At 40.1% G+C, this 26,747-nt stretch overlaps 1 protein-coding gene across 1 annotated transcript in view; it reads right to left on the reverse strand.

The window, feature by feature from the left end:
• The window catches only part of dnah9 (dynein, axonemal, heavy chain 9), a 144,971-nt gene that overhangs the window by 107,988 nt on the left and 10,236 nt on the right, over nucleotides 1-26,747 (reverse strand). Inside the window, 22 exon segments of the mRNA XM_082152581.1 lie at nucleotides 1,531-1,687; nucleotides 3,055-3,212; nucleotides 4,096-4,335; nucleotides 8,142-8,267; nucleotides 8,797-8,949; nucleotides 9,217-9,343; nucleotides 15,028-15,158; nucleotides 15,521-16,391; nucleotides 17,153-17,319; nucleotides 18,008-18,230; nucleotides 18,855-19,279; nucleotides 19,962-20,158; nucleotides 20,283-20,418; nucleotides 20,515-20,756; nucleotides 21,244-21,499; nucleotides 21,587-21,713; nucleotides 24,271-24,339; nucleotides 24,434-24,548; nucleotides 24,642-24,792; nucleotides 25,230-25,346; nucleotides 25,432-25,599; nucleotides 26,237-26,470. Coding sequence (XP_082008707.1) covers nucleotides 1,531-1,687; nucleotides 3,055-3,212; nucleotides 4,096-4,335; nucleotides 8,142-8,267; nucleotides 8,797-8,949; nucleotides 9,217-9,343; nucleotides 15,028-15,158; nucleotides 15,521-16,391; nucleotides 17,153-17,319; nucleotides 18,008-18,230; nucleotides 18,855-19,279; nucleotides 19,962-20,158; nucleotides 20,283-20,418; nucleotides 20,515-20,756; nucleotides 21,244-21,499; nucleotides 21,587-21,713; nucleotides 24,271-24,339; nucleotides 24,434-24,548; nucleotides 24,642-24,792; nucleotides 25,230-25,346; nucleotides 25,432-25,599; nucleotides 26,237-26,470 — 4,590 coding nt within the window.

Consider the following 26,747-nt stretch of genomic DNA (forward strand, 5'->3'; position numbering starts at 1 on the left):
TCCAAGACATTGTTTATTTCACTGTGAAGTGTTTTTTAGTAAACAGTAATGCATTCACAACATAACCTATTTAACACACCTTAACTTTCTTTAAAAACACATATAGAAGATTTTTATACTCTGAGCACTTGGAATATTTCCTGAGCCCTAGAGCTCCTGTTTGCCAGAAGATCTGTGAACATTACGGGTTATATTTCTTTTTATTGTAAGTAATGTTCTTTGTTTCTTTTTTACTTTTTGTCTATTCCCGCACGCATGAGTGTGCAAGTCTACGCAACGTGTTATGCAAATTTAAAAATACAAATAAATAGTAATGTGTACATTTATAAAGTAATGCATTACTCGTTAATGCGTCGCTTTATTCATTACATAAAAAAGTAATCTCATTACAAAATGCATGTTACTTGTAATCCGTTACTTACTCATTACATAAAAAGTAATCTGATTATGTAATGCACTGTTACATCATAAAAGAAATGTGATTATGTGACGCACATTACTGGTGATGCATGTACACTGATATATAGACTGGGTGTCAGCAGTGGTCAGTAAAGATGAGATCAACACGTCTCCATCGAGGCCAGAATACTGATACGGCTTCAGATGTAAACAAGCCCAGCCTCAGAGCTTCACTAATGGACCCCATGATGAGCGAGATCTCTCGTGAGACGGAGGACAGGATCAGGCGAGGTGTAGAGCAATAACACGGACACTCAGATTCATCACAGAGAGCTCAGAGCTCGCTGTGAACTTGATTAAAAGCTGTTCCGATCAAAACAACACTGTTATATTGAAAAGAGAATATTATAAGGAGCGTTTCTAGCTTTCCATCAGTCACATGTCCCCATATTTCCACACTCTTATGGAAGGCCATAACTGTGTTTACCTGAAGTGCAGAGTCACTCATGAGCAATAAAGAGCTGCCGCGCCACTGATAAACATTACAAGACGAGTTCTGTACAGTGAAATGCAGGAAATATGGCCTCATCCAGCCTTATAAAGCATAGAGAGACTCTGCTGCAAACCACTCAGGGAGTTTGGTTGGTGAACTGAATGAAGCAAACCTTTTTGCAAACTAGTTTAGCGATTAGATCAAAATAGTGATTCATTTGTGAATTTGGCATCTCTAGTTCTGATTATAAACAGCTGATAGAAAACACACATGATATGATTGCAGAAATATTTTCAGGGAACATTAATCTCTGGCCAGTCTACAGTTATCATCATCATTCTTTCCTGAATCACAGCCATCTTACACTGGGGTTCGTGCATCAGTTACTGCTACTGCTACAGGACACTCAAGTCCCATTGCATTGTGGGATACAGTACTGTTCCTGTTCATTCGTTCACACGTTGGAGCAGAACCCGAGATCAAGGGTTCAATTTGCGTGGAATGCACGAACTGATCAACAGTACTCCTTCAGTGTAAGTGTAAGTGACTGTGGATAAAAGCATAAGCCAAATGCATGAATGTAAATGTCGATACTAAAGCCCATTTCAACAGCCTGTGATGCTCTTAGTTCTGGTCACCTTGTAGTCCATCTGCTCGGAGCAGTTGAACACGTAGACCATGATGCCCAGGGCTCGGCCCAGGTCCTTGGTGGTCTCGGTTTTGCCGGTGCCGGCGGGTCCAGCCGGGGCTCCGCTCATGACCAGATGCAGTGACTGGGTCAGTGTGATGTAACATCTGCATTCGAGATTCCAGAGGAGAAGAACAAGCTTTAGCAGACAAACACCAACACGAATGTTCAGTTGCATACAATATGTGGCGTATAAATATAGACTTCCTCAAATGCAACTGTTTCCCCACAGCTAAAGTCCTGTTATTACAGTGGTGACCAGAGACCCAGTCTGAGCAAACGGCTCGACTCTGGGAGAACGGATCACCTTTTATACCTGATGCTCCACATTGCCTGTGGTGTGTTTACTGATGACCTGTGCGGAGAACAAACACAGGATATTTGGCAAGCCTTTACCCCTGAAGAGTCCTTCAGTGAAGATAATTTGCATTATTAAGCAAGGACGGCACTGTTTTACATAATGTACACAAACAGGCAATGTTCCCGAATCAACATCCGCTGCTAGTCTAGGAAAACAATCTGATTCTGATTATTTTTTTAGGGAATTGAGAATGATTACTTACGAGTCAGATCAACTGTGTTATGTTGAACTAAAAAGTTGTATATGTGTGTTGTATATCAAAGCTGAATTTACTCCAGTCTTCAGTGTCACATGATCCTTCAGAAATCATTCTAATATGATGATTTGATGGTCATTTATGATTATTATCAATAAAATAAAATCTAAAACAGTTGTGCTGCTTCGTCTTTCTGTGGAAACTGTGGTTTTTCAAGATTCTTTGATGAATATAAAATTCAAAAGAGCAGCATTTATTTGACATACAACATTATAAATGTCTTTACTGTCACTTTTGATCAATTTAGTGCGTCCTTTCCGAACTGAAGTATTAATTTCTTTAAAAAATATCTTTCCAATCCCAAACTTTTGAACAATAGTGTACATTTGTCATGATCCCTAATTCATAACATGCAAGTCTGGAGAGTTTTTGTTAAGCTTGCAAGGTTGAAATATTGATTTTATAGTAAACCAAGCAAAACAGCAAAAGAAATATTTTTGGGGAAACTAATTTAAAGCTTTAAGAAAACTCTGTAAGTGAGCCAGCGATGCAGATGAATCAGTTTCAGCGGCCGCGTATCTTAATGGAGCCATCTGTGCCACCGGTGTCATGTGTCTGCACACTCGCTCTCCTCAGTGAGAATGAAAGACAGACGTGACACGCGGTCAGCAGAGCTCAGAGACGCACCATATGCTCGGGAAGCTGCACTGCCATTTACTTGACCATCAAACAGGAGCGTCTCTGCTTTGTTATGCTTTCAAAGGGTCGAGCGCTGAAGACAGATCCTCCCGAGCAGCCTGTCCTCTTTCAGCATAAGGCCATCTGAGGGACTCACGGTTTAGTGGGCGCCTGCGTCTCTGTGAGGATGTTCAAAACGAGTCACTTCAGACCTAAAGCTGTCCGTCAGGGCGTCTCACCTGTCTGTGAGCGGAGTGATAACTAATCGAGGAGTGTTGCCCAGGTACTCGTACGAGTAGAGGAACTGTGCGTCGCAGATGTTGGCGAAGCAGTGCTTCTCCTCGCCCCAGCGGTGCCGGAGTTGGGACAGCCAGAGAAAGGCCTGAGAGCTCTCCACCTGAGAAAGAGGAGAGTGAAGGATTAGCAGGAGGTCTTCCAGTGAGAACACAATATGAGCAATGGCATGAGAGCACATCGAGACTGAATTATGCTGGCAAATGGTGTGAATAGAGGCAGAATTGAATATTCTCTTATGAGGAGCCTGAAGGCCTGTTCACATGACTCACACAGTGAACTCCACGTTAACCCATGCAGTGTTTCAGTCAAGCATCGCATCGTGTGTTCAAAGATCAAACCATCTCTACTTCTGAAGGCCGCCAATGATTCACATGACCTATGCAGTGCGTTTGGAATAAATTCAGAGTCTAGTAGTGTTTAGGAATACACAATATCACAATATCAGGAGAGACAACTCATTATTACTGTTTAGTTTTAGAACTCAGATCAATTGTTTACAGAAATAAAATCACGTTTCGTGAACAAAAATACAGTATTTCTTATCTATAAGTGTTCATGCACACGTTGTTCTCTCTTTCAATCTTCAGGAGTTTTTTCAGTTCTAAACTCAAATACATGTTTCCACTGTTTAATGTGCTCCTGCTTTCTGGCTATTGAGCGATCGCCTAACATCAGCTTCCAGTGACGCTGTCTGCAATGCAGAGGTCGACGTTAAAACCCTGATGCCAATCATGTGAAAAGGCCTCAAGCCAATCTGACTTCTATTCTACAGAACCGTAGGCCTTCAAGTGAGACCGAAATATGAGTAAATCACATGAGAGCACATCGAGACTTTCATTATGCTGGCAAATTGTGTGAATAGAGCCAGAATTGAATATTCTCCTATGAGACCCCTAATGCATGTGTGGGCTCAGCTCATCTGCAGGAATCTGAAGAAAATAACTCTTGATATGGGCAGATGAAATGGAGACAAAGAGCTGTACCTTCTGCACAATGATCTTTTCCACCACGTCTCTCGCATGGACGTCAATGGTGCAGATGGTCATGACCTTCTGCCGGTCTCCAGGAGTGAGCTGGCCAATCAGCATGGTGATGAGGGTGTTCAGCTGACTCACTTGCTTTTTATAGTGTTCCTTCATTGCGTTCTCATATCTCTGCTCCAGGCTGGAGAACGCAAAGCCTACATCAGAGGACCACCAGATCTGAGTGCAGGTGAGAGCCACCTGTGGAAACACACACAGCAACAGTGACGATGAGTGAAGAGTTTCACATTGATGTCAGGATGTCTTCGTGTTTGGTACAGTATGTGGGTCACTGACATACTTGTGTTCACGTAAAAAGTAATAAAATGTAAGATGCACACACACACATGTTCAAGGTGTAAGAAAAAGAAGATGAATAAAGATATAATGTATTGATGCAATATCTATATATATAAATATACATACGGAACTGAATCGTCACAAAACTTTATCAGTCGCACATGTTTTAAGCCTTGCCAATTTAAGTACTATGTATGCATGAACGGACAAATACAGACAAAATTATTTCAAAATGTCTGTCCAGGCGAATATCCTAGTGAACGTGTCTTAAGTGAACGTCAACAGTTGAGACAGAAAACACATGTGTATCAGTATATCAGAAATGTCCATTAAGTCTTAAAGTGACAGCAGCCTAATATTCCTGCTGCCGTCGTCATTAATGTTATTCAAACAACAATTATTACTCACTGTATGGAAGTAAAATAATGTCAAATGTTTTTGAAATAAAAAGCCTGTTGTATTGCACTACTTGAAAAAAATAGGCATTGCATTAACCATGCTTGCATTTTAACGCATTGTATTTTTAGGGCTTGCATTTTTATGGGCTGAAATTCAACATGGTTGAATATTTAAGCTGTGAATATTTCAATTAAAAACATTTCAAACACCTTTTCATTATTAAAAATTCAATAATCCATATTCACCATTCATATTTCACTTCCAAAATATTCAAACTGTTTAAAAATACAACCTATAATATTCAACAGGCAATTTTCGGTCTATTTTATTTCGCTTTGCAAATTCGCTTCCACAAATTCAGTGGTTCAAATTCGACAGTAAATTCAACATTGACGTCCAGGAACTGCAGGAAAAGCAGTAGATTGCCGAGCATACTCTCCATCTGCTGTTAGTCAACCTCACCAGCAGGGGGTGCAAAAGCGCTTGTTGTTGACGAAGACCAGCAAAATTAGAGCAAGTCATTCATTCATAAAACTAATTTATAGCAATGTAAGTGTATTTGTGATTATTATGACGGCTGTTTTATGTTAAATTCAGTGTCTTCACGGTTACTTTTCCTGTGTAGCCTACATGCATATTTCTCTACCGTGAACGAGATTATAATGTTATTCCCCGATGCGGATATACAGATCCAATGTTACATTTTTGAGGTTGACATATATTTCTCTTGGTTGTTTAGTTGCCTTAACTTTATATTGTGGCGATGTGCTGCATGCAGGCTATTAGGGTTTCCCTCAATACTTCAGGATTCCCCTGCTGGACATATATACAACGCTTAACGTAGCTTAATGGACTACAGTGATGTAAAAGACCAAACTCGCAGGCAAGCAGATGGACTCAGAATAACGCGCAAAGCTTAATGCTGAGCGTTTCCCAGTGATAGACTGGCATAAAGTTGGCTTAACGTTGGACATTCGCACATTTAGGGACCGTCTCTAAAGTGTATACGACTTTGGTATACACGTTTCTAACTCCGATAGCATTTGAATAGAACGACTTACAGTCATAAAACCAACTGTAAAGTGTTCATTTAGTGTCAGGCATAATGTGGACCCTTTGGATTTTTGATATTTATTCAAATAAATTTAAGTTTGCTATTGAAGTTAGAAACGTGTATGCCAATGTTGTATGCAACTTTAGAGACGGTCCCTAAATGTGCGAATGTCCAATGTCAAGCCAATTTTACATTTAGTCATTTAGCAAACGCTTTTATCCAAAGCGATTTACAGTTAAACTAACAATAGGAGGACAATATGCAAGTGCTATGACAGTTTAAGCTAATGCAATACACGTAGGCATACTCTCTCTCTCTCTCTCTCTCTCTCTCTCTCTCTCTCTCTCTCTCTCTCTATATATATATATATATATATATATATATATATATAGAGAGAGAGAGAGAGAGAGAGAGAGAAAGAGAGAGAGAGAGAGAAAATAGAATAGAATAGAATAGAATAGAAGAGAAAGTGTTAGTATTAATTGATCAAGTGTTGATTTTATGCCAGTATATCACGAAAAGCTCAGCATGAAACTTTGCGCGTTAAGTTCATATTCTGAGTCCATCTTCTTGCCTGTAGCCTATATAGTAGCCTACAGCCTACTTCCCTAATAAGGTGCAAGATTGGTCTTTTATATCACTGTATTATTAGTCCATTAAGCTACGTTAAGCGTTTTGTCCCAACGGAAGGGGAATCTTTGAGTATGAGGAATTGAGGGAAACCGATTATAATCCTGTTCATGGTAGAGAAAGCTGATGACATGTAGAATACACAGGGAAAATAACAATGAAGTTATTGAATGAAACATAAACACAGCTTTTGTGTGTTTATCATCTTTTCCGCATATACTGACACAGATAATCATTTTCATTTTATGAATGAATGTCTTCGTCAACAACAAGCGCTTTTGCACCCCCTGCTGGTGAGGTCGACTAACAGCAGATGGAGAGTATGCTCGGCAATCTACTGCTTTTCCTGCAGTTCATGGACGTCAATGTTGAATTTACTGTCGAATTTGAACCACTGAATTTGTGGAAGCGAATTTGCAAAGCGAAATAAAATGGACCGAAAATTGCCTGTTGAATATTATTGGTTGTATTTTTTAACAGTTTGAATATTTTGGAAGTGAAATATGAATGGTGAATATGGATTATTGAATTTTTAATAATGAAAAAGGTGTTTGAAATGTTTTTAATTGAAATATTCACAGCTTAAATATTCAACCATGTTGAATTTCAGCCCATAAAAATGCAAGCCCTAAAAATACAATGCGTTAAAATGCAAGCATGGTTAATGCAATGCCTATTTTTTTTTCAAGTAGTGCAATTCAACAGGCTTTTTATTTCAAAAACATTTGACATTATTTTACTTCCATACACTGCTCTTGACTGAAGAACGTTTGTAACTTTCATAAGGATGAATCTATATTTAAGTTGTACAGTGAAGACTATGCAGTGTTATTTTATATTTGATTACTTTTACCTATTCATTTTGTGTGTGTGCCTGAAACCTTCTCAGACCTACCTGAAAAACCTGAAGAGCACAGTTTCTCTCATTTGTATCTTGTTCTATTGTATTTATTTGTGATATTGCTTGCAATTTAGTTATTTGTGAAATAAAAAATAAAAAAATCTAATAAAAATAAAAACTTGTTTGGCAGAAAAGAAGGAAAATGCCAAAATACTTTCATTTTCAAGAATTTCCTCCTTTTTTATTCATTATGACATCCGGACAGTCATTTCACTCCGACATTTTCGACTTAACACTTCAAAAGAAATATCAAAATGAATTTTAATTCAGAAATGAAAACATGTTCATAACAGATTGTTTAGTTTGCGAAGGTACAAGGAAATTGTCAATGTCACACATGTGCTGATTCGAGGATTGACCAGGAGAATGTCTTTTCTGTCACATTCTTCAAATCCCTGCAGTTTTTATTCACAGGTTTAAATGACACTTTGAATCCCATTTTCGGTCTCAGACGTTTGCATCCACTATATCAAATGAATAATCATGATTTAAAGACACATTCATCACTGTTGCCCCGTTGCTATTAGGCAGATTGCGAACACCCCAAAAAACTGCCTTTATTTTGTCTTCACGTGCAGACGGTGTGTCTGGCTCGGATATAGTAATACTGCCAGAAATATCTTAATTCTATGCAGCAATTCTATTTCCTCATAAATATTCTCTCGTTCAGAGACAATCAGCCGAGGGATGTGTCAGATTCATGAGTGCTAATGGATGACGTACCTGTGCCGGGTAGTCGAACAGCCACTGTTCCCTGGGCTTCTCTGAGTAGGCCTTGACGGCCTTGGTCATCTCGTGACGCACAGTGTCCCGCATGGCGTCCAGAACACGGTTCAGCCACACTTCCACCTGAACAAGCACAGCTCCATGCATTAAACCACTCCAGTGCCATGAGAAGCTTGTCAGCAGCCTCATACTGTAAATTAGTTCCACTACAAATATGTATGCAATCTGTCTAATCCATAAGCAGATGTTTGAGGAGTGCTGGAGCAAAACTCCACAAGAATGCAGAGCTTCAGCCGCAGGATTAGACAGTGGCGTAAACCACAGCATTATCAGCACTATAACAGCACATCCTCCACACATGACTGCATTTACACCCTGTCTGAAGAACGTGTTTCCCTGTGGAAAGTGCATCTCTGATATTCTGGACTCTAAATCTAGGGGAGTATTTCACCTGATATATTGTTAGTCACTGAGAAGAGTAACAGCACACCTCTCCTCAAACAAGAGCATGATTTGAGGTGTCATTTCAGCCCTATAATGCCTTTAGCAAACAGTACGCTGCACAGTGTCTCTGTGAACTAACTCCTCTAATTGCCCTCCTGATAATTGCTGGTGCATTGTGGGTAAGGTGTGCAGACGAAGCCGGCTGTACCTGCCCAGTGCAGTCGCAGGACTGGCTAAAGGGGACGTACTCGTCCTCCTTGCTGAACATGCCCAGCCCCGTCTTGGTGAGTTTGCCGTCGCCGTCCGTCTCAAACTTCAGCTTCGCCATATTGTCAAACAACTTTGAAAGGTGTTTCTGAACCTGAGGGAGAAAACGCAATGCTTCACAACTGCACAGCTGCTATTCCGGTCCAAGTTTGTCCTAATGTGACATATGGAAACTTGCAGTTTGCCTTCAAGACAATTTGGGAAGCAGGAATCAACACTGCCATCTAGTGTGTGCAAGAGGCAAATAAATGCAGCTTAGCCATGAGCAAAGCTCATCCAGAGTGCTGCAACATTAACACAGAAACACATGTCACATGATAGGGACGGTTGTATGCTGGGTGTGATGTGCAGGGTGGTGTACCTGGTGCGGGTCAGTGCCACTGGACAGGATGTCGAGCAGGTCAGCTGAGGAGATGAAGTAGAAGCGTGGAAAGGCCAAGCGTTTGGTGTCCAGATACTCAGACAGGGCTTTTTCACACAGAGACAATCTGCAAGAACAGGTGCAATGACTTTCACTCTCTCAGTCCCAGAGATAATCATCAGCTCAACGCAAAGCATCATGGGACACGGTGTGCTTTCACTGTGTCAGTCACATGATGCACAAGAAATTAACGCCATCAAGAAAGTGTTCAAATGTGCCATTTTTTATTGATCATAAGTTTGAATGAGATTTGTGAGAATTGTCCGTGTAAAGAAAGACTTCTGGAACGGCTTCAGAATAAGTGTGATAGAGTACAGGTCTCATGGACAACTCTATTGTAGATTCATGATGCTTTATTTGGCCTTTCTAATGATTGACAGTTTAAAGACCCACACCGAAAACTATAACTATAACCATAACTAGCATCCACATCAACCAACAATAACTACATTAGTGTCTACACCGAGAACAATAGTGTCTACACTGAGAACAATAACTACATTAGTGTCTACACCGAGAACAATAGTGTCTACACCGAGAACAATAACTACATTAGTGTCTACACCGAGAAAAATAACTACATTAGTGTCTACACCGAGAACAATAACTACATTAGTGTCTACACCGAGAACAATAACTACATTAGTGTCTACACCGAGAAAAATAACTACATTAGTGTCTACACCGAGAACAATAACTAATAACTACATTAGTGTCTACACCGAGAACAATAACTACATTAGTGTCCACACTGAGAACAATAACTACATTAGTGTCCACACCGAGAACAATAACTACATTAGTGTCTACACCGAGAACAATAACTACATTAGTGTCCACACCGAGAACAATAACTACATTAGTGTCTACACCGAGAACAATAACTACATTAGTGTCTACACCGAGAACAATAACTACATTAGTGTCTACACTGAGAACAATAACTACATTAGTGTCCACACCGAGAACAATAGTGTCTACACCGAGAACAATAGTGTCTACACCGAGAACAATAACTACATTAGTGTCCACACCGAGAACAATAACTACATTAGTGTCCACACCGAGAACAATAACTACATTAGTGTCCACACTGAGAAAAATAGTGTCTACACCGAGAACAATAACTACATTAGTGTCCACACCGAGAACAATAACTACATTAGTGTCTACACCGAGAACAATAGTGTCTACACCGAGAACAATAGTGTCTACACCGAGAACAATAACTACATTAGTGTCTACACCGAGAACAATAACTACATTAGTGTCTACACCGAGAACAATAGTGTCTACACCGAGAACTACATTAGTGTCTACACCGAGAACAATAGTGTCTACACCGAGAACAATAACTACATTAGTGTCTACACCGAGAACAATAACTACATTAGTGTCTACACCGAGAACAATAACTACATTAGTGTCTACACTGAGAACAATAACTACATTAGTGTCCACACCGAGAACAATAACTACATTAGTGTCTACACCGAGAACAATAACTACATTAGTGTCTACACCGAGAACAATAACTACATTAGTGTCTACACCGAGAACAATAACTACATTAGTGTCTACACCGAGAACAATAACTACATTAGTGTCTACACCGAGAACAATAACTACATTAGTGTCTACACCGAGAACAATAACTACATTAGTGTCTACACCGAGAACAATAACTACATTAGTGTCTACACCGAGAACAATAACTACATTAGTGTCTACACTGAGAACAATAACTACATTAGTGTCCACACCGAGAACAATAACTACATTAGTGTCTACACCGAGAACAATAACTACATTAGTGTCTACACTGAGAACAATAACTACATTAGTGTCTACACCGAGAACAATAACTACATTAGTGTCCACACCGAGAACAATAACTACATTAGTGTCTACACCGAGAACAATAACTACATTAGTGTCCACACCGAGAACAATAACTACATTAGTGTCCACACCGAGAACAATAACTACATTAGTGTCCACACCGAGAACAATAACTACATTAGTGTCTACACCGAGAACAATAACTACATTAGTGTCCACACCGAGAACAATAACTACATTAGTGTCCACACCGAGAACAATAACTACATTAGTGTCCACACCGAGAACAATAACTACATTAGTGTCTACACCGAGAACAATAACTACATTAGTGTCCACACCGAGAACAATAACTACATTAGTGTCCACACCGAGAACAATAACTACATTAGTGTCCACACCGAGAACAATAACTACATTAGTGTCTACACCGAGAACAATAACTACATTAGTGTCTACACCGAGAACAATAACTACATTAGTGTCTACACCGAGAACAATAACTACATTAGTGTCCACACCGAGAACAATAGTGTCTACACCGAGAACATACACCGAGAACAATAACTACATTAGTGTCTACACCGAGAACATACACCGAGAACAATAACTACATTAGTGTCTACACTGAGAACAATAACTACATTAGTGTCTACACCGAGAACATACACCGAGAACAATAACTACATTAGTGTCTACACCGAGAACATACACCGAGAACAATAACTACATTAGTGTCTACACCGAGAACAATAACTACATTAGTGTCCACACCGAGAACAATAACTACATTAGTGTCCACACCGAGAACAATAACTACATTAGTGTCTACACCGAGAACAATAACTACATTAGTGTCTACACCGAGAACAATAACTACATTAGTGTCTACACCGAGAACAATAACTACATTAGTGTCCACACCGAGAACAATAACTACATTAGTGTCTACACCGAGAACAATAACTACATTAGTGTCCACACCGAGAACAATAACTACATTAGTGTCCACACCGAGAACAATAACTACATTAGTGTCCACACCGAGAACAATAACTACATTAGTGTCTACACCGAGAATAATAGTGTCTACACCGAGAACAATAGTGTCTACACCGAGAACAATAACTACATTAGTGTCTACACCGAGAACAATAGTGTCTACACCGAGAACAATAGTGTCTACACCGAGAACAATAACTACATTAGTGTCTACACCGAGAACAATAGTGTCTACACCGAGAACAATAACTACATTAGTGTCTACACCGAGAACAATAACTACATTAGTGTCCACACCGAGAACAATAACTACATTAGTGTCTACACCGAGAACAATAACTATAATGGTAACACTTTACAATAAGGATCATTAGTTTACTACATTAGCTAGCATGAACTAATAATGACCTGCACTTCTACAGCATTTATTAATGTTTGTTAATATTAATTTCAACATTTACTGATAAATTATTAAAATCAAAGGTTGTATTTGTGAACATTAGTTACTGCACTGTGAACTAACTTGAACAAACAATGAACAACTGGATTATTATTAACTAACATTAACAAATATTACACTGAGAACAATAACTACATTAGTGTCCACACCGAGAACAATAACTACATTAGTGTCTACACCGAGAACAATAACTACATTAGTGTCTACACCGAGAACAATAACTACATTAGTGTCTACACCGAGAACAATAACTACATTAGTGTCCACACCGAGAACAATAACTACATTAGTGTCCACACCGAGAACAATAACTACATTAGTGTCCACACCGAGAACAATAACTACATTAGTGTCTACACCGAGAATAATAGTGTCTACACCGAGAACAATAGTGTCTACACCGAGAACAATAACTACATTAGTGTCTACACCGAGAACAATAGTGTCTACACCGAGAACAATAGTGTCTACACCGAGAACAATAACTACATTAGTGTCTACACCGAGAACAATAGTGTCTACACCGAGAACAATAACTACATTAGTGTCTACACCGAGAACAATAACTACATTAGTGTCCACACCGAGAACAATAACTACATTAGTGTCTACACCGAGAACAATAACTATAATGGTAACACTTTACAATAAGGATCATTAGTTTACTACATTAGCTAGCATGAACTAATAATGACCTGCACTTCTACAGCATTTATTAATGTTTGTTAATATTAATTTCAACATTTACTGATAAATTATTAAAATCAAAGGTTGTATTTGTGAACATTAGTTACTGCACTGTGAACTAACTTGAACAAACAATGAACAACTGGATTATTATTAACTAACATTAACAAATATTACACTGAGAACAATAACTACATTAGTGTCCACACCGAGAACAATAACTACATTAGTGTCTACACCGAGAACAATAACTACATTAGTGTCTACACCGAGAACAATAACTACATTAGTGTCTACACCGAGAACAATAACTACATTAGTGTCCCCCTTCTATGTAAAGCGCTTTGAGTGCCGAGAAAAGCGCTATATAAATGTAATGAATTATTATTATTATTATTATTATTAATAAATACTGTAACAAATGTATTGCTCAGTGTTAGTTCATGTTACTTAATGCATTAACTAATGTAAACTAATGAACCTTACTGTAAAGTGATATCACTAAAATTATATTAACATCTATACCTGTTTATTATAATGTTCTGTTTATTATAATGTTTATTATCATATTTATTATAATGTTTATTATAATGTTCTGTTTATTATCATATTTATTATAATGTTTATTATAATGTTCCGTTTATTATCATATTTATTATAATGTTTATTATAATGTTCTGTTTATTATCATATTTATTATAATGTTTATTATAATGTTCTGTTTATTATAATATTTATTATGTTTATTATAATGTTTATTATAATGTTCTGTTTATTATAATGTTCTGTTTATTATAATGTTCTGTTTATTATCATTTTTATTATAATGTTCTGTTTATTATAATATTTATTATAATGTTTATTATAATGTTTATTATAATGTTTATTATCATGTTTATTATAATGTTCTGTATATTGTAATGTTCTGGTTATTATAATATTCTGGTTATTATAATGTTTATTATCATGTTTATTATAATGTTCTGTATATTGTAATGTTCTTTATATTATAATGTTCTGTATATTGTAATGTTCTGGTTATTGTAATGTTCTGTATATTGTAATGTTCTGGTTATTATAATGTTCTGTATATTGTAATGTTCTTTATATTGTAATGTTCTGGTTATTGTAATGTTCTTTATATTATAATGTTCTGTATATTGTAATGTTCTGGTTATTGTAATGTTCTGTATATTATAATGTTCTGTATATTGTAATGTTCTGGTTATTGTAATGTTCTGTATATTATAATGTTCTGGTTATTATAATGTTCTGGTTATTATCATGTTTATTATCATGTTTATTGTAATGTTCTGGTTATTGTAATGTTCTGGTTATTGTAATGTTCTGTATATTATAATGTTCTGGTTATTATACGCACGCTGAAGTTTTGTCGTGTTTAATGTAGCTTTTGTCTCTTTAAATGCTTGACCTCTTAAAGCAGGATGGATTCTGATTGGCTGTCAGTGTTTTATTGTTCATCGCTCTGAAAGTGATTCCAACGATATCGTTCCTCTTAGTCTTTATAGTTATAATTATGGACTCCACTATTTCCATAGAGTTAGAATGATCTTTAAACCGTTATAGTTATAGTTATTGCCTTCAACCTTTGTTTTAAGGAAAAGAGCTGGTCAAGAATTCTGCCTAATATCTCTTGTTTATGTAGGAAAGAAAGGAATACGGGGAGCTGGAAGAAATGAAGGAGACACAAGTTTGGAGTCAGCCATTCCTGTGAGGTGATCAGGTGATCTGCTGCAAACCTGCTCTGCATGTCCTCTAGTTTGCTGTAGAGACCAGGTTTATTGGTGGCCTCCACAACGATGGGGGTTTTTCTGGCATCCAGTGCCAGCTCTTTAAAATCAGCATCGATACCGTCAAAGCATTTGGAATCCTGTGGAGACATTCATGAGAGAATGAGTCGAGACAAGTTAGTTTGCCATAAAGAAAAACCTCAAAGAACCCTCTGACATTCTGAGGAACATCTGTGTCTCCGGCCGCAGGCGCCCAGCAGTAATTATCCAAATGTTTTCGGCCAAAAGCATTTTCATCTCTCATCTAGATCTATGAATAGAGTGCCAGAGGGCAGGACAAGATGCTACTCAAATCTTTCTCCATTAAAGTCTGTTTCACATTTCCTTCTTTACTATTCCGGCTGTTTTTACACGTGTGTGTGTTTGGTGGCTATTCGAGGGCAAGATAAGTTTTCAGTCAAGAACAAATGAATAATAATAGAAACACATCAGCAAGACCGACCTCGGGAAGCTGGGAGCGAATGTCATCCGATCCGATAAAGATGCTCTCCAGGTGAGACCAAGTCCTCTGCACTTCAAACCAGATGGAGATCACGGAGTCGGTCACCGAGAGCTTTCTCTGCCACGTGGAAACTTCCTCCAAGAAGAACGCGATGTACTTGGATGTCATGAGGTTCTGCAGCTGCACCTGGTTGTCCTCCAGCGTTTCGATGAGCTCTTCGTTGGACTTGAGCAGAGGAATCTCAGTGCGTGGATGAGGCTCGAAGTCGAAGGCCATGCTGGTCCAGGTGGCGTCCAGCTCGCCCAGCACCTTCTCCATGCCCATCTCCTTCACGGCCCGGTCCACGATGCCCCGCACCTCGTCCTCGAAGTGGTGCAGGTTGAGGCGCAGCAGGTCGGCCAGCGTGGTGTCCTGGTCCATGGTGAAGTGGACCCCGGTGGCGTTCATCAGCTGGAGCCAGTGGCGCGCTCGGATGGCCGGGTTCTGCAGCTCTGCGACGGCTCTCAGCGAGATCAGTGTGTTCTTCACGGTGCCGTCGAGTCCGGTGAAGGCGTCCCACGAGCGAGCCTCTTTGTCCAGCGCTCGCAGCTCTTTGGAGAAGCGCTTGCACTCCATCTCCATGTCATCCACGTTGATCTGCCTCCAGGGCGTCGTCTGCCAGGCGTCCAGACTCGACTGGACCACCAGCACCAGATCCCACAGCTCCTTGAGGATGGGCAGCTCTTTTCGGCACTGCTTCAGCTGTTTAAAGTCTGGTATGTTCACTTCAAAGAGATTAGCCGACTCAGTGAGCCCAGCCATCATAGTGTCCATCTCCTGGATCTGTTCGTGTGCTGTGTCCAGCATCTTATGCGGATTCACACAGTCAAATCTGAAAACAAATGGAGACCATATTTCACCAAGCTGCAACCTTCCGGTCTCTCTCTTGAAGCCAACATGGAAGTGACTTAGACTGCAGTTCATCGACTGGCCACTAGAGACCGGCTGCAGAAGAGACTCAATCCCATAAACCCCCATGTTAAAATGCCCAACTTTACAGCAGAAAAAAACATGTTTACAGTCTGGTGCAAAAAGTGGTTTTGGTCTATATAGCTAATGTTGCCCTTCATGACGACTGTGAGGGGGTGAATTATTTTATAACTCATCCGTTTAAATTATATTAAGCCTTAAAGTTCTGCATAATTAAGGGCGTGGCCACTTGAGTGACAAGTGGATTGCCGCTAGATGTACTAGCCGTTTGTCTGCTGTCTGTTAGCGTCACGTCACCTCAGCTAATCCGCCTCGCTGCACATTTTCATTTATACGGGAGTGGCGCTGCCAAGATGGCGACGGCCGGCTCCGTCCACTTTGGGCTTCAGAAACGCTCTTCAGAAACACTACGGGTGACGTCACACACACTACACACATATTTTTTTACAGTCTATGGATTTCACACATATATCGATCTGAACTAAATCCACATTGAACAGAATATCAACACTATGGTCTTCTGTAGAGCGGCTTTACAATCTGAATTTGTCTCATATTTGATGAAGTTTGCATCACTGATTCTGTAATTTTCCTGTTTATTACTATGAAGCAGCTTTGAAACAATTAACATTCTCAGAGACTCTTGGTCTCCATGTGCTGTACCTGAAGAAGTTACTCTTGCGGAACTGCTCCCTGAAGGTGTATTGCTCCACATCGAACGAGGCACATCTCCTGCGTAAGTTGGCCACCTCGCTCGCCTGCAGCGGGGCCACGAGCTGCTTCACTCCCACAGCCTGCTTCTTCATATTGGTCCACTTCTCTGGCAGCACCTGTCCATCAAACACACAGAGCAATGCCACGCTGAAAACACCAGCAGATGTGATGATAACCACTAGCAGAACATGTTAGCCACTAGCGTATTAAGGCCAGACACTACAGGCAAAAACAGTGTTTTTCAGGCATCTGTCAACTTTGAGATTGTGGGTTTTTTGGCTTTTCATAAAGTGTTTTTTTCAGACTAGTGTAAAGAAAACATCCCAAATACACTTTTAACTGTATCTTTTAGAGTACTTTATCTATTTGCATCTGTAGATTTCACTTACAGTTTATATCTTTAAATTCCTCCTACATTGAGCCATAAATTTCCACTTCAGTAACACTGACATACACCAAACTTTACAGTTTTATTTTTAATTTAGTGCATATTTAATTAGATAACGCCTCATTTTCATATTTAAAGAACATTTCAGAAAACTTGTAATACATTTTTGTTTTGCAATTATTAATGTAATCAATCAACTAGTGAAGTATGGTGATATCTATTATTTTACCCTATACATCTGGGGTGTCTTGTAACATCAGGTTATAGAACAGTTACTGCTAATAAAGTTTAAGATCGTCATTATGAATCCTTGGAGGCCTGAGCTGCAATTAAGCAATTTAATGTCTTTATCTATCAGCGTTCAGCAGAACTTTCCCTCAGAGGCCACACTATCAATATTGTATGCAGACACTTACCTCTAGCTGTTTGTAAACTGCATCTGGGAGCTCTTGTTCATAAGTCTTCAGCAGATCGATGGTGTGTTGCAGAGGCCCGAACATCTCGTCTGTAGCGCTCTGCCGGTCTTTCAACCCCATCAGGAAACCCATGATCTCCTTCAGGCCCTCATAGTCGCCCTCCTCCACTCTCTTTCCAAACCCAGTCTCAGTCACTCTGATGAACTCTTCCAGGTCAGACAGACTACAGATCACACGGCACACAGATTACAACAGGGATCGGACAGATACTGGAAAATGAAATTCCAGGACTTTTCAAGCACTACTTTTTTGGTTTTCCAGGACAACAATCAGAGATCTCACTTATCAAACATTATCTTTCAAATGATAAAAAAGGTAAATAGATAAATAAATAAACTAATAAAACAAAATGGCACAAATAAAGTGCAGCAGATGCAGTGACTGCGGTAACTTTAACTATTAAAGCATGCTATGACAAAGATAACTGATTTTTTCTCCCTTGAATGTATATATATTGACCTGAAGAATGAAAGCTGTATAATATACTAGAATAATTATATGAGCAATATCACGCTCATAGCTATGCGAAATGGCTCTATATCAACATCAGATGAGTGTGACAAGATAAAATTTAACACTGTTCTCTAATATAGCTCTACTGTCTCTCACTAATTCAAGCACCTTTTCAGAAATACGGCTGTTTTCAGGGGTTTTCCAAGACTTACATTTCAAAACGTCAAATTCAAGCACTTTAAGCACCTTGTACGAAATCAGGCAGAGCATTTTGCAGCTTCAGTTGCCTCTGATTAGCATATATGTCATGGAGTTAGCTACTCAGTGCTTTTACCTATTAGTGACATGATCCATGAGATGCTGTTTGAACATCAAGCTCCACTTCTTGATGACGTTGAGCAGGGCAGATTTAAAGGCTCGAGCGTCGACCCTCATCCAGCACTCGAACACATGTATGGGCTGCAGTCGCTGCACCTCCTCGTACAGGCGCTCGTACGAGTCGACCTGCTGGCGGAAGCTCTCGAGTGGCGGAGGGGCTTCTGGGACCCCGTGCTCAGCGTGGGCCTCGATCTCCTCGCTCGTGAGGATGTGCCCGTACAGCAAGAACTGCTGCATGAACTCGGCTCGGTCATCCACGTACAGGTAGGCGTAGCGCTCGAGGGTGTTGCGGTACTCAAGGCACTTTCCCATGATTTTCTCCACACGCTCCATGAGAGTTTGCCTCATCTCCGCCAGATCCTCCATGTCCTCCATATCAGCCTGAAGGAACAAGACCACCGTGTCAATATATCCGACTGTAAATAACATGGAAACAAAATCGTCTGCTCTTGTTTTACTACATGTTTCTGGTTTCAGTTTGTTCTTTATAATCTTTTGAAAACCAGCATATAGGGGTCGTTCTCAGAACTCTAGCCAACGTTGTGGCAAGGTTCTCTCAAAGTTATGAACAAACATTCTTCCAGAAATGTTATAGAAGGTTTGTTCAGAGTTATCTGGTCTTTAATAATGTTCTCTAAATGTTAGCACAAACACATCATTTATAGATCATTCATGGAACATTTTTCTGAAACGTTTTTTGTTGGATGTTGTTTCAGAACTGTCAGAGAACATTCAATTCATGTTTCATGATTCATGGACATTTTGAACATTTATAAAACATTCAGAAATAGCATTTTCATCACTTATTGAAAACTAACTTAACTTAATGGTGGCAAAACATTTTTGAATATATTTTTGTTTTCCGGGAATGACTTGATCTGCCTTTGAAATTACACACTTTCAGCTGACCTCACAGACCCTTCTTCCCTTTTCACACTTCCCCTCCAAGCTTACCATGTAAAATGTATTGGACCCGTTTCACGATGACTTTAAAGAAGACAATGACGGATCTTTGAGTTTCTTCACAGCTAAACCCAGATGAAGTGATCTGAGGCATCAGTACCTGATAGTGTGGGAAACCGATGTGCTCAGATAATCGTGGCACAAGCGTGGAGATCCTGAAGACATCACTGATGAGGCTCTCCACCAGATGAGGGAAGCCGTCTGAAGCGTGAAACTCCAGAGACGGGCGGAACACGATCTCCGGAGCCTGCAGACACAGCTGGGCCTCGAAGAGCGGCTCCAAGCCAGCGCTCTCGTCTGTATCGGGGGAATCGTGTGTTACGGTCTCAGTGAGGAATGATCAATCTGCAGTGGTAGGAACGTCTAGGGAAACCCCTATGATTACATTTAGTGAGGCCTAAAGAACAGTTAGAAAGCACACCTGTGTTTTCCATGAAGAACTTGAGCGAGCTCTCAACAGCATCGAAGAAACCATCGATGAGCATTTCATCAATGTACTCCACATAACTCCTCCACTGGGCAGATGACGGCTCTGCTTTAAAGAGGGACAAATTGTCCTGAAACAAAAGAAAAACAAAAGACGCACCTTTAACACGCGTCATTTGGTCAGTTGTCATTAGACGGGATTCCCACTGGCTTTTGTCACAGCATACTTTCAGTAACTGATGGATCTTGGCTCCTGAGGCTCGGATGTGGTTGTACGTTCTCTCCAGGCGCTCCATCTTATCATCCAGGTTTAAGAGAGTATTTTTCTTCCCATCCTTCCTTTCAAACACTGGCGAAGTCCAGCTCTTCATGATAGTCTGGATCTCCTCCACATTGTCCTTAGTCCTCTGCAGCCGTTGCTCCAAGTCATGTACCATCTCACGTTTGTCCTGGATGTATTCCCAGATTCCTAACACATTAGAAAGGTAGACTTTTTAGTTAGACTATTCTAAATCAAAAGAGTGGATTATCATGTAATTTCAAACCTGACAATATGGACATTTGCATAGGTAATTTGTGGTGTGTTCATTTGCATTGTAAAGAGCAGCATGAACATTCTGCTAAACATCTGCTTTTGTGCTCGTCGGAAGAAGAAGAAAGTAATTAACATTAACAAAGAAATTCAGTAACAAATGTATCGCTCAGTGTTAGTTCATGTTAGTCAATACATCAACTAATGTTAACTAATGAACTTTATTGTAAAGTGTTACTATAATAAGTGCTGTGAACAACAAAAAAGAGATTTTTCTGAAATATTTTATGTAAAATGTTCCTATTAGCTGCCAGATATCACTGAAATAAGTGTGTTGCCTTAGTTTGGACTGAAGGAAGCTGAAGTTTAGGCAGATTCGAAGTGTTCATGATGACGTCTGTAGATGGTCTTGATAGATCTGTACCTGGGCTTGTCCAGCAGAGGCTCTCCTCCGCTTCTTTGAGCTTGGCATCGATGTCTGTCAGCTGGCTCTGGATCAGTGGCATCTCCACCTCCAGCACAGAGCTCATCACTTTGTTGTACCAGCTGGTTGTGAGCTCCAGATTGGCCACATACTGCCACAGCAACTCCCTTTTGGAATAGATGTCATCAGCCATCTCTGGGATGGCTTCAGCCTGTCTGGCCTTCAGGTACTTCACCTCCCGCAGAACCGACACCAGCTGCAGGACCAGATAACACTCAAACACTCACATTCAGCCCATGCAGAGCTATATCAACATACTGAGCACACGCATGTGTATAGAGACCTGCGGGCTGAAGTTGACGGAGATGAGTCTTGTGCGGTGCTCTCGGGATATCAGTGGCTTCTGGAGATTAAACTGTGACTTCTCGGCCACAGAGCTAGCCCAGATGTCGTACAGCTTAGAGGAGTATCTGAAGAAAAAAGAAAAAAATCAGCAAGACAATTACAGATTTTTTTTTAATATTTGCCAGAATTAAGGATTTCAATGAATAGTTGCTCTTCATACATCAAACGTTGGTGGTGCTTGATTCAAAAAATTACAAACTAATTAATGCAACTTGTGTGCAATAAAGTTACACAAATCTGAATTTAAGCTGGTATTTTCTTCCTCTATAGGATCTCTCAAATCTCAGATGTCAAGCATTGCACAACATTTCCGAAGACGGCATTTTTGCATCAAATACAATCGCAAATCAGATTTTCCAGTTGCGTTGGAGGGGAATGTAATCAGTAAATAATGGCATGAACTTAAGTATGTTTAGAGGACTCTGAATATAAAGCCACTTTTATATGCATTGCTTTCCTTGCTGGAGCTTGACAGTATAAATCAGTATAAACCTTCGCTGTCTGGAAAAGAGCAGCTCGGACATTTTCTCAAACATCTTCTTTTGGCTGAGTCAATTATTAGATAATGTTGTAGAGGTATATTATTCAAAGGACCGTCGAGGGATTGGGATTGGGAATGGGATAGGCCAGGTTCAATCCTGGATCCCTGTGAACACAACAGGCAAATTCTTAAGTATTCAAATCTCAATCTTGCACATATTATGTGCAGATTACACTCCTCCAGCATAAAGTCCTTATGTAAGTAGGATTGCATGTGCGTGAGAATGATTGAACTGCTGGTTCTGACCAAAGCTCAGCATTCATCACGAACGCACGTCGGCTCCCAGTACTGTTACAGTAATCTCTTTATAGGCCTGTTGTGAGAGACTGTACACTCTGGCCTTTATTGGATTTCTGTGGGCTTGGTGTGGTGTTGATGGTCTTGTTACAGCTGCAGAGCTGCGGCCCACCAAATCAAATATCTTTTTGCTTCACACAAGTCATACATCTCACTGACAAGATATTATGACATGAGATACCAATAACATCTCCGGCTAAATTGTGTTTCCGCAACACCAGTGATTCCCATCATCTAACGAGGGGGCTTAATTTTGACTGGAGAGAACACAGATCTGGCTCCTTGGGAAATGCATAATTAGTTTCTCATATGAAGGGAAACTGCATGCAAAACACACACATGAACACAAGTCCTTGGTTACACATACAAGCGCTCTTGTGACACTCTGTGGGCAGTCGCGTGCGTTCCTGCGTTAGCTACGCTATACAAAACCATTGTTCATGCTGTGCTATGGAAGCATTGCACATAATTGGAGAAAATGAGACCCTGAAGTAATAATCTACAGACACTAGCGCCTTAAATGAGCAAATAAATCATGTTTATTTGTTTATTCCATGTAGAGCCTGAAGGTCCCTCAGCAATACCACCCATATCTTCTACTTACACCTTTGATGCTCACGCTTGCAGCAGAGAATATATAGGTCCTTCAATAAAAAGGCCCATTTATTCTAACAAAGGTGGATCAGAGTGGTCTATATATTGGATAAATAAAAAATTGTTCTTCTGGGTTTAGAGTATAAACTGGGACACACAATGAAAATAAACAAGATTAGTAACAGGGATTTAAGATACTAGGGATTTCATTGGACAAATACATTTGTAATTGTTTTAATGTGGCATTTGTATAATTAAAAGGAATAATAGTAGTCTCTTATTGGCCTGTTTAGCTGAGCCTTCCATAGAACAAACAAAACAATCCCTAAAAATGAATAAAAGACACATTATGAGGCCAATTCTCAAAGCACAGAAAAACACCAAGAAACAAGTTGGCCATTGGGTTTAGAATTTTATGAAAAATAACTGTTGTTATCGTGAAATAAAATGACTCATTCAGTTACGATCCCCAGTGAGAGTGCCCGTCATTACCACCAGAGGGCACTCCACCCCAGACTATTGTCATTCCCTCATGAAACTAAATTTCCCATAATCCTTTTCCCAGACCATCATCCATTATCACATTCACCCGTGTCTCATTATCTTGTTTACTCACCCTATATAAGCCTGGTTCTTTCCGTCATTCCCTGTGAAGTCTTGTATGTGTAACACTGTGTTCCCACTGTGTTCCCACTGTGTTCCCACTGTGTTCCCACTGTGTTCCCACTGTGTTCCCTGTTCCCTGGATTTGTTTGACTGGACTGATTTACTGTGCTCTGGCCTGTCTTTTACTATGATTGTGGATTACCCTTTCATTAAAACACTGCGTTTGGATCCTCACCCTTCGTGTCTCGGAGCAGTTCGTAACAGAAGACTTCGCCATGCACAGATCCAGCAGCCGAGCAAGACCAGTCCCACCGTTGATCCAGCAGTTCAACTCATCCGTTTACAACAAGATAATGAGACACGGGTGAATGTGATAATGGATGATGGTCTGGGCAAAGGATTATGGGAAATGTAGTTTCATGAGGGAATGACAATAGTCCGGGGTGGAGTGCCCTCTGGTGGTAATGACGGGAACTCTCACTGGGGATCGTGGTCATATCACCCACCCTATGTTCTGTGTGTCTTGTTAGCCTATCAGCCCCCTGTGTGTACATATAGCCCTTGTGTATATTACATAAACTGACCGTTTGAATTGCTGCATCAGATCATCGTATTTCTCGATCACCCCCTTTCCCTCCACAGACTCCAGACACCTATCATAACACAAACAAAGATGTTTAATGAAGAAAACAAACTGTTGGGCGATTCCCAATCAAGCCTTCTCAAAAAAACACAAAAGATATTTACGGGTAGTTGATGAATCTGAAGTTATTGTAAGGGCTTTGTATGCGTTCCTGCAATTGTTGGACAAATCTCAATCCTCCAGAAACCACAGGCATGTTCTTGAAGACAGGAGAGTAATCTGGAAGACCAATAAACAGTTAAAAACACAAGATAAGATAATGGAAAACACCCCAGTGATGTTACGTGTCGATAATGAAGATGAAGACCGAACCCTGGGTTTCCTCTTTCTTCATCTGATTCTGGAAGATCATCTTGCAACATTCCAGTTCCTCGTCAAACATTTTGATCAGCCTGGGATATCTAGTCTGAGCATCGGCTGCTATCAGGGGTCGTTCCAACAGTCGGCCAAACATCAACAAAACCTGCCAAGCAGAGACTCTATGAAACTGTGTTGTCATTTTTGTATTGAAAAAACAAACACAAATGCTTTCCACCAAAGACATACTTTTTATTGTTATGGTTCACTGCACTATCAACTGCACAAATCAGATATGCTAGTAATGAAAACATTTTCCAGGGTGGAATATTCTGCTCGTTGCGAGTACAACTCAGAAATAAAAAAGCCCCTAAAGTGTGTTTTCTTCTCCTGCAGAGTTTGAGCTCTGTTAAAGATCTCGAGTCCGTGGAGATTTGTGTGCATTCCAGTCTTAAAACACAGGCTGCGTTCCTGATCGGGACTTGATAATGTGCAGGTATCTACAGTATAACTCATTAAAGACACAGCAAAGCTCTGAAACTGTCTATGTGTAATGTCCCAGGGAGCATGAGAGCAGCTCCACAACAAAAAAGTGTTGCCCACCTTGAAAGCGTCCTCCAGTCCAGAAGCATCATCAAAAGCATGAGCAAAGATTGCACCCAGTTGATGGTCAGAGCCGTCCACAGTGAGCTGGAGCTTCATTAGAGCTGCTTCAAACTCCTACAGACAAGCACCCTTTAATCAAGGAACGTCAACCTGTCATCTGTGCGTTTGTTGCGTGGTGTTGCTGAAGTTGCCCACTTACCAAATCACAAACATCAAGGCAGTCGTACGGCGTCTCTGAGAAAGTCTTGTATTTCTCCAAGAAGGACTGATGTAAGTGCTGGACTTCATGGCAGAGAGACTTTCCTTGAATCCCTCCAAACTCGACCTTCTCCAGCATCATCATGTCCACTACCGTCAGCAGGAGAGTCTAGACAGTGGAAATGAAAAAAAAAGACAACATTGTCTTCATATAATATCACTTTTTTTCCCCCCACATAATTCCATATAGCTTAGTTACCCAGAATGCCTGTATCATTTCAGGATTAGGGCCCAAGCATACGCTATGCACAATTGCACATATACAGTCAGACCTAAATCTATTCAGACACCTTCAGCATTTCTCACATGATCACAGGTTATTCACTATAGTTTAGAAAATGGTAATAAAATATGAGCAGAACTCAGTTGATATTTGACTGGTTTTGTCCGTCCTTCTGTTAGACTGTCTCACACATGAATTATGTTGAATATCTGTCAGCTGTTAAATTTAACTACACAATTAGATAATACCAGTTTAGCTCAACCAATGACCAAGCAATGCTTCATTTTGTTCAGTCTGTGGTGTAAGTGTCGGAATAATTTTTGGTCCCAAATGTTTATAAATGTCACTGTATGAAGAATCTTTGGTTGTCACAGTTACTTTATTTTGCTCTCCTCTTACATAAATGAACTATAGTGTTCTGCACACACTAGTAAAAAAAATAAAAAATGACATCTGGTGTGTGAATAATGTTTGGTTGGACTGTATGTGAACATGCAAGTACATGAGAAGTGTCTCTGCTTACTTCGATTGCTCTCAGTCTCTTCATGAAGTGCTCCAGCCCAACAAACACCAGGAGTGGGGAGAAATCCCACGGCAGAACCGTGTTCTCGGGCCTCTGGTACTGGCTGAGGTTGGCCCGTCGGTCCTCGTATGTGTCCCTGAAGTACGTCAGCACATCTACAGCTGTCTGCACTCGCTGGAGGCTCTCCTGCACGTCTCCTTTCAGGATGTCTTCTGGGATCAGGAAACTCCGGGCCTGACAAACAACACTCTGAGTAAGTGAAGCGCTGACACTTACAATAACGTCCCATTAGTTCACACACCAACTAAAATGAACTAACAATGAGGAATACATTGTATTCTACATAATACATCTTTGTTAACATTGGTTATAAAAACACAACTGTTCATTTTAGCTCAGTGGCCAGTTGCATAACCTTAGCCACTATGTGTTAAGAACTAGTTTGACTAACTAGCAGTTTGCCAAGGAGTGATCAGTCTTATTTTTCAGTTTAAAAAAGACTAATCAACAG

Source organism: Leuciscus leuciscus (genome assembly GCF_965113295.1).
Source record: "Leuciscus leuciscus genome assembly, chromosome: 21".
NCBI lineage: Eukaryota > Metazoa > Chordata > Actinopteri > Cypriniformes > Leuciscidae > Leuciscus > Leuciscus leuciscus.